At 35.2% G+C, this 12,878-nt stretch overlaps 1 protein-coding gene across 1 annotated transcript in view; it reads right to left on the bottom strand.

The window, feature by feature from the left end:
* The window catches only part of IFT57 (intraflagellar transport 57), a 61,404-nt gene that overhangs the window by 34,481 nt on the left and 14,045 nt on the right, over positions 1 to 12,878 (bottom strand). The window contains exon 5 of the mRNA XM_003261773.4: positions 11,004 to 11,072. Within this exon, the coding sequence (XP_003261821.1) occupies positions 11,004 to 11,072 (69 nt within the window). The remainder of the gene's footprint in view (positions 1 to 11,003; positions 11,073 to 12,878) is intronic.

Here is a 12,878-nt window from a genome sequence, read left to right as displayed (position 1 = left end):
TGTGGGAGGTAAAAATAAGTAGATTTCATGGAGGTAGAGAGTAGAATGATGGTTGCCAGAGATTGAGAATGGTAGGGGGAAGGAGGGATAAAAAATGAATGGTTAGTGGGTATGAAAATATAGTTATTTAAAACTGCATTAGTTATATAGAAAAAATAAGACCTAGTGTTCGGTAGCACAAGAGGGCAACTATAATTAACGATAATGTATTATATATTTCAAAATACCTAAAAATGTGGAATGGGAATGCTCTTAACATAAAGAAATGATAAATGCTTGAGGTGATTGACAGCCCAACTACCCTGATCTGATCATTACGCATTGTATGCCTTGTATCAAAATATCACATACACCCCATAAATATGCACTATGTGTTCATAATAACTAAAGATAAAAAAATAAAAAATAAAAATAAGTTTGATTTATGGAGTACCATTTGGGTGAACTGAAGCTAGATGCTGTTGATTAAATCCCAAAGCCAGTGCTCTCCAACCCTCATTTCCACCCTCATTTCCAACCCTCATTTCCACCCCCTCTTTCTTTCCCTCCTTACAAGATTGAAGTTCAGAATCACCAAACAAGACAAGGGGGCACACCCATCCATATTCCCACTTTCTTCAGGCCTGGATGTAGGATTGTTCAAGTTGTGAATAACATACTCAAAATGTTTTACTGAAGGAAGGGCATTTTTCATAAAGGCAGATGGGTTTGCAGTGGCCATTTGAACTAGACCTAGAATCTGAGGCAGCTGGGTACATAAAGATCAAACACTGCATTAAGATACGCCACTGCATAAGCTATTTGTTTTTATGTTGGGCCCTTTAGTAAGTTGCATTTACCCTTACCAGCTTATTATTTGGTTCTCTTAAGCAACGATTTGCTAACTCCCACTCCCAATGTCCTAAAATGATTTAACGTAGGAGCTCAAAAATTTTCACTCACTGGTAGGCCATAATTAATATACTAGGGGAAATGGCCCAGTTACTAAATGAATAAAGGGCAAAAAGAACATTAGGTTTTGCAGAGCAGCATTAACTTATTCAAACTATACCGTTTCTTTCTACATTCATGTTTGCATATATATTTCATAACCTCATTCCTCACTCAACATTTCTTAATGCCTAATAACTGAATACATTAACTGAGCAAGGCCTGTATATAAAGTATAAATCATTTTAAAACTATACTGTGCCTTGGTTATAATACTTTGAGAAAACTTTTCTTCCCAATTGTTTTTCCATTTCATAAATGGTACTTTATGTGGGTCACTTGTACAAGAGAAATAAACTGCTGTTTCATTTAATCAAAATTTTATATCATCATGACAAAGTCTCTCTCTAACACATTAACTAAGATAAAGCACTGCTTTTGGGAAATTCCATTTTCCAGTTACTGCTGCAGAAGAAACAATTAGAAGCTCATAAGACACAACTTATCTAGAAGTCTCACTTATAATTAATTAAACTAATAAGCCATTTGTTAAACTCCTACAACATTCAAGGTAAGAATTCAGGCACTGTGCTTGGTGTGGAAAGCTAAAAGGATTTAATTGCTGCCTGCAGAGTTTGCAGACTACTAGGAAGAGTCTGAGTCCAGTTAATGGGAGTAATAACTGGTCCTAGGTAAAAGGAGAAACTGTTGAGATGGGAACTGATCCTGACTGCCAAAGGAAGAATTGAAAATAACAGTCTACACTATCCCATAAAGTAACCTTGGGCTCAAACAGTGGGGCACACCATCGAAGTCAGTTCAAGAATCAAACATACAGTGTTAAAAGCCTACTCAGAATCCTGTTCCAATAATCTTTGGTCAAGCATCAAAGAAAGGCTATGTTCTGTAAAAATATACATAAGATGGCAACCTCATGGATATACTAGTGTCCAGATTCATTTGAAGAGCTTATATCATATACCTACTGAGAGGGTGTTAAAAATCCAATTAACTCTCAAGATTAAATACTCCCAAGATTCAAGGAAAAGGGAACTAAGTTGTCTTGAGTCACAACAGCATGGTGTAAATGTTAAGAGGATGGGTCTGGAATCACATCTTTGCTCAAATCCCACCTCCATGACTTACTAGCTGTTGGTCAAGTTAGGTAACCTCTCTAAATTTCAGAGTACCCATCTGTAAAATGAGAATAACAGCACCTTCCTCATTGGAAGGGTTGCTGTGAGCGTTAAATGAGACAATGTATTTAAAAGGCTTGCACAGTGTATAATACATATTAACCCCTGGTATATTTTAGCAGTTATTATCATTACTATTACAAGCCAAACATGGTACTGGATGCTTTTACATATGGGTTAAATGCCCAATAATAACACCATGAAACAGGGAGTCTTATTACCATCTTTTAAAGTGAGGAAACTGAGGCACAGAATAGTTAGGTGACTTTTTCAATGTCACATCCAGTGATTGGTAGGTCAGGCAGTGTTACTCTAGAGCACATGCTCCAAAACACCTTACCACATGTCTATCAACCCTTTGCACATAGGCTATAATAATTTTTCTCCAGTTCATCACTTGTATTTTAACTTAATGGTGTTCCCTACTCTGCTTTCTCGTAATATAAAGTTTTCATTTTTATGCATTCAGATTTGTATTTTATGTTTTTGATTTTCTTGTCATGCTTAATTATGCCTACTTCAAACTATAACACTTGCCACTCCTCATGTTTGGTGTGTGCGTGTGTGTTTTGGTTTGGTTTTGAGACAGGGTCTCGCTCTGTCACCCAGGTTGGAGTGCAGTGGCACGATCTCGGCTCACTGCAGCCTCTGCCTCCAGGGTTTAAGCGATTCTCCTGCCTCAACCTCCCAAGTAGCTAGGACTACAGGCATGCACCACTATGCCTGGCTGATTTTTGCATTTTTAGTAGAGATGGGGTCTCACCATGTTGGCCAAGCTAGTCTTGAAATTCTGGCCTCAAGTGATCCACCTACCATGGCCCTCAAAGTGCTGGGACTAGAGGCGTGAGTCACTGCACTCGGCCTCATGTTTTTATTTTATTTTTGTGCCTTATTATTTGTTATTGTGATCTGTGTGGAGTTAATTTGGGTGTAATGTACGAGGGAGGAATCCAGCCTTTTCTACAAATGGATTAGCCTATTATCTCTTCACCATTTAATTGAATAGTTCAGTTTTCCTCACTGATTTGCATTGCTTCATATACTAACATGACCACATATTTGTATTATTTTATAGATTCTATACTACTTTGTTAATTTCTGTGTATATTTTCAGGCTTATAAAAAATTGCATCAATATCACACAAAAAAATTTCCATATACCCTTCATTCAGACACCACTTCCAAATGTTCTCATCTTACATAACTTTGGGCTAATTATGAATAAAGGGGTACAATGTTTCTATCTGAATGCTGAGATTTGGGAAACTTTTCACATTTTTCTTTATACTCTTTTGTTCATTTTTTTAAAAAGCCCAAGGAACATATTTTACTTTAAAAAGAATAAAGTTTTTTCAATAAGCAGGTAAAAATAAAATTTGATTAACTTCCAAAAACTAGCTGGTACAGGTGGTATGTTGTAGGAGTCTGAATGAGAAAGACAAGTATGTTTTAATGCAATAATGAGTTTTAAGTTTAGCCTAACAAGAATGTATGGGATATAGACAGGCAGAAAAGAGACAAGCCAAGTGTTTACAGTGAGGAAAACGGCATAAGCCAAAAAACTGAAATAGGAATGAATATAACTTGTGAAGATCAAAATGAGAAAAGAGTCTAGGGGCTTAAAAAGGTGAATACTGGGGAGGAAAAAAGAGTTAAGTACATTGTGAAAGACCTTAAAATCTAAGGTAAGGAATATGAATTTTGTCCTCCAGCCAGAAAAGAAGCCAAGAAGTTATAGGCAAGGTACAATTACTGTATTTATTAATATTTATCCAACAACTATTTATTTAGTGCCCACTATGTTCCACATACTGTTACAGTCCAGGAATAGTGACTAAAACAATAATCCTCATGAATAAAACATGCTAGTTGTGTTTTATAAAGATTTATGGGTTTTTGTAGATTTTTGGTTTGGCTGTGGGACGAAATGGGGCAAGGTGATAAGGGAAGTGTCACTTAGGAGATAGAAGAGATAGAATTTGAGCTGAACCTTGAACATTTGAGTCAGGTAGAGAGACAGTGGGAAGGTATTTTAGAAAAGAGACAATAGGAAAGAGAAGCATTGGATGTGAGCAGATATGCTCACAAGGTGTTTGAAAGCCTATGAGGGCACCCATCTAACTGGAATAAAGGGTTTATAGAAGAAAATGAGGTTAGCTGTGTAGACAACAGTCAAATTGCTAAGGGCCTCGAAAGCCACATCAAAATTTTATTGCTCTATACTCTATATAAACGGACCTGTAGGCAATGAAAGCCATCAAATGTTATTGAATTCAGAATGACCTGTAATAGCCATGTTTCAGTAAGTCAGACAGAGAAGCAGGGTGAAAAATATCGTGACAAAGGTTGGGGGTGGGATTGAAAGAGGAAGACCAAAGACTATTTAGAGCATTACTGTTATATAATCCAGACAGGCGATGAAAAGAACATGGCCTTGCAAGACAGGTGAAGGGATGGGATATGGGAGATGTTTCAAAGGCAGCATCCACGGGTCTTAATGACTACTGAGATGGCCTGGGTAAAGATGAATCAGACATATATTCAAAGCACTAACATTGCCAGGGGTAAGTCATAAGTGGTGATGAGGGTTTGAGAGATGGGTGGGTTTAAAAAAAAACAAAGTTACAGAAGACTGAAAAAATGTATATAGTCTGGTACCCATTTAATATATTGAATTATATAATAAATATCTGCTACTAGTATTGATGGAAGGAACTATAACCTATCTATTTATAGAATGACAACTCTCAATATCTAAAAAAATCATTATATTACTTTTCATCAGATCTCCTTGAGTCATTTCTGTAGGGGAGATCTTGTGTGACAGATTATGAAAATAAAGCCATGACATCACCAGGGCTTCCCAATTTACATAGAAATGCAAGCTTCTTGATAACTTATATCCTATGTAAGTATCTTACTCAAAAATACTCATGACAATCTAGGGACTTATTTGTATTCAGGGACTGGGGCTTTTCCTAGTCTTCTATGACACATAAGAATGTTGAGAACTAATTCCAGTTTCTAGGAAAGGTAAAAACTCATACAAAATAAGAAATGCATGAAGCGCATACTCTATGCCAGCACAATGTCAGGTATTGTCCACAGGTTAGGTTACAATAATCTTAAAACAAGACTGGGTAGAATTACTTGTGCCCCATTCCCAGATAAGAAAGCAGAGTCATAGAAGTTAATTAACTTGCTATGGTCATGTGGCGAGTGACACACAGTCAGGAATTCATCTCGGGCTGCTATTTCTGCCATTGAATCTACCTTGAAGGTATGGACTCAGATCTGGAAGGGACCTTGAAAAGTCCTTGCTTCCTACTTTTTGCTAGGCCCACAATGAAACCAGGAAGAAAATAAAGATCTCTCTTAAGTGGGTTGAAAAGCTACACTAAAGATCAAGCAAAACTGTCTTTTACACCCAGCAAGAAGTGCCATTTGAGCCTCCTCTGAGCAGTGAGCAGCAGAGCTTTTTTCTCTAGCCCACATTTCCTATTCACCTCCAGATGTAAAACTGATGGGGGTGGTAAGGGTTAGTTACCAGAGAAATAAAAGCATTTACTCAGTCATAATGTGTCCCATCACACTTAAACATGTGGCATTTTAATTTCTCCTGTGAAATACCAACCATAGACTTCTCTCATAACACAGATAGGAGGCCTAACACTCAACTGTTTTAGGAAAGCAGAGGAAAAAACATTCTCCTTCAGCAGGAATCAAAAATTAATGGCAACTGATAGGGCAAGCTGTACATAGAACAGTTTTTTTCTCCTAGATTACTCAGTAAGAATATTTTGTCTAAAAGAAAAATATAAGACATACGTAAAATTTTAAAAATTAAAGTATTTAAGACATTAACCAAAAAAGATCCATCTTCTTCCTCTCTTTGATTATAATACTGTTTTGCCTAGATGAAACTCTAAACTAAACCTGAAATGACATTTTTACTCTAAGCCCATATTTTTACTTCCTTTCAGCGTTTGCCTTTTAAGCTGAAAAGTCTCTCATTCTTACTTGGTACAATGAATTTCTTGCTAAGTAATTAAAAACCAATTGTGTTTAAACCTTTTGAGATACTTGGTTTTACACTGTGTAACTCAGGATTTGGTTTCCAAAACCTCAAACTTAGCATCTCAAGAAAGAATAGTATCTATGGCATGTTTGAAAAAATGTTTTGAAATGAAGTGATGGGCATTTAAAAATAGAATTCAGAGAGTGCACAGCTCCCTCTCCTCTTTTTTTCACTGGGGGAGGAGAATGACACATCTGCATTATGCTGCCAGAAGGCTGTTGCCATGATTCTGTTGAGTTTCACAAGGGTGAAGGGAGATACAAAGACTACTCATAATTACAGCATAGCCACTGTGAACATGCAAGCAGTGCCCAATTGACATAATGCAAATCAGAAATGGAAATGACTAGCACACCTTGCTACCACCTCATCACTAGAGTCTTCCTTTCCTGCTCCCACTTCCTACAGTGCTGAATATTCTACTATACTTCTAAACATCACAGGCCCAACCCAACTGTCAGAACTTTAATTCAGCACCAGTGTGCTTTCTCATGGCCACTCTTAGGGTAGCTTTGGCTAAATTTCAGATTTCAAGAACACTCAGGAATCAGAAGGACATAAAGAACGTGGAATTCTGTGGACTAGCCTTGAAGCCTAATATCCGTTCGTAATGCTTTCCTTCTAAGAAAAGCTATCTCAAAATTCAAGTAATTAAATTACAAATGAAATTGTGGAAGATGAAGCAATGCCTCACTAATTGCAGTTGTCGGCAAAATCATAATTGGGGTAAGGGAATTAGAGGGGAAAATCACACAGAATGACTTTAAATATATTTTTTAAACCTCAAATAAATGTTCTGAAAAGCAACTCATTCCAAAACAAACCAATGTCATTGTTACAAGCATTCATCATCAGTAGGAGGAACATATCTTTTTCAGTGTTCATGAAACTACTGCTGTGTCATGATATGCTTGGGCAGACATTTAAAATTTAGTCAATGGGCAGATGGTATCTCTTTACAAATTCTTCAAGTTAGCAGTTACAGGCTTCAACTACGCTGTGGTAGTTAGGAAGATGGGTTACCAGGACCTCTTTCAAGGAAGATCTTGCTGCTGAGCTTCAGAGAATGTGGCCAGCAGTCTCCTGCTGTCAGCTTCCGCAGAAAGCCATTTCACCTGGGAGTATGCCCTTCCCAGGGCAACTGGCCTCCAGGGGGTGAGCTAAGCAGGCAACACTTGGCTCTACCAGGTTGGCCAATCTTTGTCAGGCCCGTATTGCAGCATGACTTCTCCCTCTGCCCAATCCTGCTTTCCTCTCCCTTCCTTTCACACGTGTCTATTTCTAATAAACATCTTGCACTCCAAACTGTCTCAGTGTTTGCATCCAGAGAACACAACCAGCTTATGACATGTCTTTTTCATTTGCATTCTTACTTCATTTTACTGCAAATCTCAGGAATATGCTTGTGTAGGTCCAACTCTTAGAATTATCATGATACTTAAAGAGCATGCTTCTCAGGGTCTAGACTTCACTTTATTTAATGAAAGGAAGGACTATAGGTAGATTTCTCCCTGCATTATCCCACATGGTACACAGAAGAGGATATGATTATTGTCAGTAAGTTCTTTTCTCTATGAAAATTGCCTATGAAACCATAAATACAAAAATAGCACACATTCAGGCATGTATTCATACAGTATTATTGATTATTGAGCAACTCCTACATACAAGGTACAGGTGAAAAAAGCAGCGAAAAAGCTCCTGCTCCAGAGGAGTTTGCATTCTAGTGGTTGCGACAGAAAAAATAAATCAGTAATTAATAAATATAATGCAATACCAGGGTCTGTGAGGAAAAATAAAGTAGGGTGGGTGAGAGGACAGAGAATGGTTGGAGAAGCATCTTATTGTTTTAAAACCATAGACAGGGAGAGAATGCTGCAATCCACACACGGCTGGGCTTGCACAGTCACATATACATTTAGAAAGTCACTTTCCTTGACCGTATGTATCGTTTTTGTTCTAGTGAAGAATTCATCATGCTTAATTTTCCTAAAATAATATTTCCTCTGCATTGTGAGTCCACCTGCTGCATGAGACATAAAATCTTAAATCTATGATACTAACCTATATAGCAATTTCGTCTTGGGGAAAGAGCAGCCTGAACCATCATAAGCTGTAGTCAGACACAGCTGTCTCAGGCAGATGGCTTTAGTGGGCAATATCATGAGCTTGCCAGGTTTTTTAAAATATGAAAGGGTTTTCTGCCTCATTAGTACTCCATGGTTGACCATCCACAAACACCTGGTGTTCACGCTTCTTCCTCTTGTGGAAATACAAATATACATAGTCTTAGCTCTAAAGGAGTTATGTTATATAATTTTTGTCCAAAGAATCTAATACTTCGATAATTTACAAGACCACCATTTGGAAAAACCCTTTCTCATGTAGTTTGAGATGAAAAATTGAAATCAGGACCAATAAGGAATTGGTGTAGTGGCAGAAACAAATTAAATTACTTTGCTCCTTCTCAGTACTCAAACTACTTTGTCCAGAAGGAATCCCAGGTGGCCTTCACAGTTCTCTGTTTACACCATCAATATAAGAATGAATAACACAAACAACAGTTTCTTTCCAAGAATAACTGTGTGCATCTCTACTTTTATTTTTCTTCTCACACTTGAGGAGCACTTTGTCATCATCATCTTCAACACACACATTAAGTAAACACCAACAGTACCAATTACAACTTGCTAAAGGCAGGAATCAAAACATATCTACACCTTGTTCAACTCTTGTTATGAGGTAAAGCGGAAAAAGCAATAGACTTGGAGTTTGGAGAAGCAGTTTAAATTCAGGTACTGTGATTTATTAGCTTCTTAAAAGATTAAACTGTCCCAAGGTTATAAATTTCAGTGTTTATATCTGTAAAATGGAGATAACATCTACCCAAATACTTTACAAGGTCAGTAAAGAAATGTGTTTTAAAGTACTTGAAAACTACAAAACGATCTGCAAATTAAGGTATTGATATAACTGGAGTTTAGATTTAAATTTTAACATATTATTCTGATATATTTTCAATTGATCAATAAAAAATACCTTCATTCATTTAAGAGGTCTTTATTCAGTATCTTCTGTGTTACACTATGGGGAATATTAAAAAGGATAGCTATCTCTGTTATCAAGGAGCATACAAATCAGATTTCAGACGGAGAAATATGGAGGAAAGATGTGGTTTTGGTTTTTGCCAATGCCGAGTACTTTCTATGTGACAGATACTATTATCGTGTTTTACATGTAGTAACTCTTTTAATTTTCAAAAACCCTATGACAAAGGTAAAGGTAATATTTTTATCTCATTTACAGCTTAAGAAGATGAGGCACAAGAAGTTTGGAAACTTGCCCAAATCTGGAATCCTAGTCAGGTATTAGAGTCAAGTCACACACTGAGGCAAGTTGACCAAAATGTTATATTACGTCTCAAGTTGGGCAGAAAACATAGACACATATATGCATCATTAATAATAACTAATGAGGATTAATAATACTAAGGCATCAATGAGGACTAATAATACTAAGGCAGTATTGATGCCTTAGTATTATTAATCCTCATTATTATGATAAATACAAAGATCACCCTGGGGAGGGGTAGTCAAGGAAATCATGATATGAAACCAAAACTAGATCCAAACTTGTCTTGAGGATTCAGATAAGAAAAATTAAATAAAGGACTAATAGAGTATTACTTTCCATATGTACTTTTTGAGGGTACAATAGGTATATATCCTTGATTAATATATAATACATAAAATATTATAACATATTATATAATATACAAAATATAACATATTATTTATATATTATTTAATTTAACACATATTTCTATATAACATATATATTATATATTTATAATACATAATTATATATCTATATATTATTTATAATATATAAATATATTAAGTTTATAATATATAATATATTATATATATTATGTATATAATATATTATTATATATATTATTTATATAATATATATTATATTTATAATATATTATATATATTATGTATATAATATATTATTATATATATTATTTATATAATATATATTATATTTATAATATATAAGTAATATATAATATAAGTAATTTATATATAATTATTTATATATAAATAATATATAATATATAAATATAATATATTAATATATATTAATATATTATATTTATATATTATATAGTAATATATATTTATATATTTATATATTACTTATATATATTATATTTATATATTATATATTACTTACATATATTATAAATATATATATTGATATATAATATATATGGCAAATTAAAAATACCATATATATCTGAAATATCTCATTGTATATGTACTTTTATAGACTAGATTTATTTCATAATTAAAACAGACTTAAAGCAATGTCTGATTACTTATTCATATACCTACCAGTCTTAATCCATTTTATTTAAAGAGCTACAATTTAAATATTTTCCTATAATCAAGATCATTAAATCTTGGCCTATTAAAATGGAAAATAACTTGAAATAGAATACTTGATGTCTTTTCATAATAAAAAATGCCACCAGGCAAATTATTTTCAGTCTGCATGAGTAGCACTATGTCAATTTTCCATGATACAGACAGGAGGCTGCCTCACTCACTCCTCTGGATTTTTATATTTGCTATAATTATAACATTTTATATATAGGAAAGCAATTTTGAGAGCTACTTTTCAAACAGCATACAAAACAATGGCCAACAACGGTTTCTACTCATTTAAATTTCCAGCAGAACATGTACATTGATTGCTTGTTGGTCCTGCATGTATCTGATGAAACTTACCAAGTGATATGTCTGGGCCTTTAAAACGTTGAGATCAATAAAGTTTTCTTCATTATCTGTCTCTTCTTCCTTAGAAAATAAATTTTAAAAAAATTATTAAAAATTATAATTAAAAAATATATTTCCAGTTTTCACCTATATGGTATACTAAGCTATATTAAGCTTGATATAAAGACTAGTGTAGGAAAGGGTATTTAAAAGCCTAGTGAATGTGTGCATAAAGTAGGGCACAATATTATTAACAGTTCATCTGTTTTTTGAGGTTTTGATGGTACTACTACTTAAATAGAACTATTTTTGTAGTCAATAAAGAAAGGAAAAAAACTGGGGGAGGGAAAGGAAGGGAGCCATTGCTATAGAACTACAGATAAATATAAAAACAGGGCAAGAAACAAGCCCAAGTGGCTGGCATATTTGGTATAAATAGAAAGAATTAATGGATATTTTTGAGCAATATAATTGAAATGGACAAAAATGAGAGGCTGACAGAGAATATTCTCATTTGCTTTGACCAATCACATTGATACATATTTTTGACATCTCATCTCCGGTATGTTCAAGCTTGATTAAATAATGCTTACCAGTACTGGTTGGTCCATGGTACTTAAATCTATTAAAAAGGATAGTATAGGTGGATGCCAAGCTAATCCTAATCTGCAGACCAATTGGATGCAGAGGGCAGGGGTAGAAAGTGACCCTTTGAGAACCAACTCCTTCCCCAACATGCAGTAAATATGGAGTCTGAGCAGTTTCTATGAGCATGTAGGACAAAACATGAGCTCCCCTTTTCTTCGTATGTCTTTGCGGTGACAAGTGACATAGTAAGTAACAAAAATTTAACAAGGATATTTCAACCTTAAGGACACGATAATAAAGCCAATGGAACTGGGTCCTCAAGTCATGATTTTATAACGAAAAAAGAGAATGTCAGTTGGTGAACATTTCCATATATAGAACTGTACAAAGCTGTAGTAGATTTCAAAGATAATCCTTAACTTCAACAATTTATAAATATGTAAGATACTGGTTCTCCAAGTATGGTTCTGAGAGCAGCAGTATCAGCATCACCTAGGTACTCCTTAGAATGCAAATTCTAAGGCTCTATCCCACATCTCCTCAGAAACTATGGGGGTTGGCTGGGCGCGATGGCTCACACCTGTAATCCCAGCACTTTGGGAGGCCGGGGTGGGCGGATCACGAGGTCAGGAGATCGAGACCATCCTGGCTAACACAGTGAAACCCCATCTCTACTAAAAATACAAAAAATTAGCCGGGCGTGGTGGCGGGTGCCTGTAGTCCCAGCTACTCAGGAGGCTGAGGCAGGAGAATGGCATGAACCCAGGAGGCAGAGCTTGCAGTGAGCCGAGATCGCACCACTGCACTCCAGCCTGGGCGACAGAGCGAGACTCCGACTCAAAAAAAAAAAAAAAAAAAAAAAAAAAAAGAAACTATGGGGTGCAGCAACTAAGGTAAGGTATGAGAACTATGCTAAACCTTGGAGAACCAGAAAGATTTTAGTAAAACAGGAAACAACATAAATGTAGATTCTATACACTCAAGCGGCATTTACTTTTTTTTAGAGTGGGGTAGTAGGACAGAAGTGCAGACAAAAGTGATCACTTTATATCTTAAAACTGAAGCAGAGGTATACACTTTTGACAAATGGCTTAGTCTAGTCTGTGTTTGCACTAGTAAGAGTCTACTTAACAACCAGAGTAAATGATTGAAATGTCAATGACTCAATGCTCATGGGAGAAGAGACAAGTTTATAATGCTTTTACAATAACCTGATCAGTACTGTTTACATAAGCAATCAATAGATACTTGTTAAACTATACTGGACTGAACACTAATAGGTAAAAAGTTTTAATAGTA

Source organism: Nomascus leucogenys, chromosome 21 (genome assembly GCF_006542625.1).
Source record: "Nomascus leucogenys isolate Asia chromosome 21, Asia_NLE_v1, whole genome shotgun sequence".
Lineage (NCBI taxonomy): Eukaryota > Metazoa > Chordata > Mammalia > Primates > Hylobatidae > Nomascus > Nomascus leucogenys.
The sequence above is the reverse complement of the archived record's forward strand: the minus strand, read 5'-3'. Positions and strand labels throughout refer to the sequence as shown.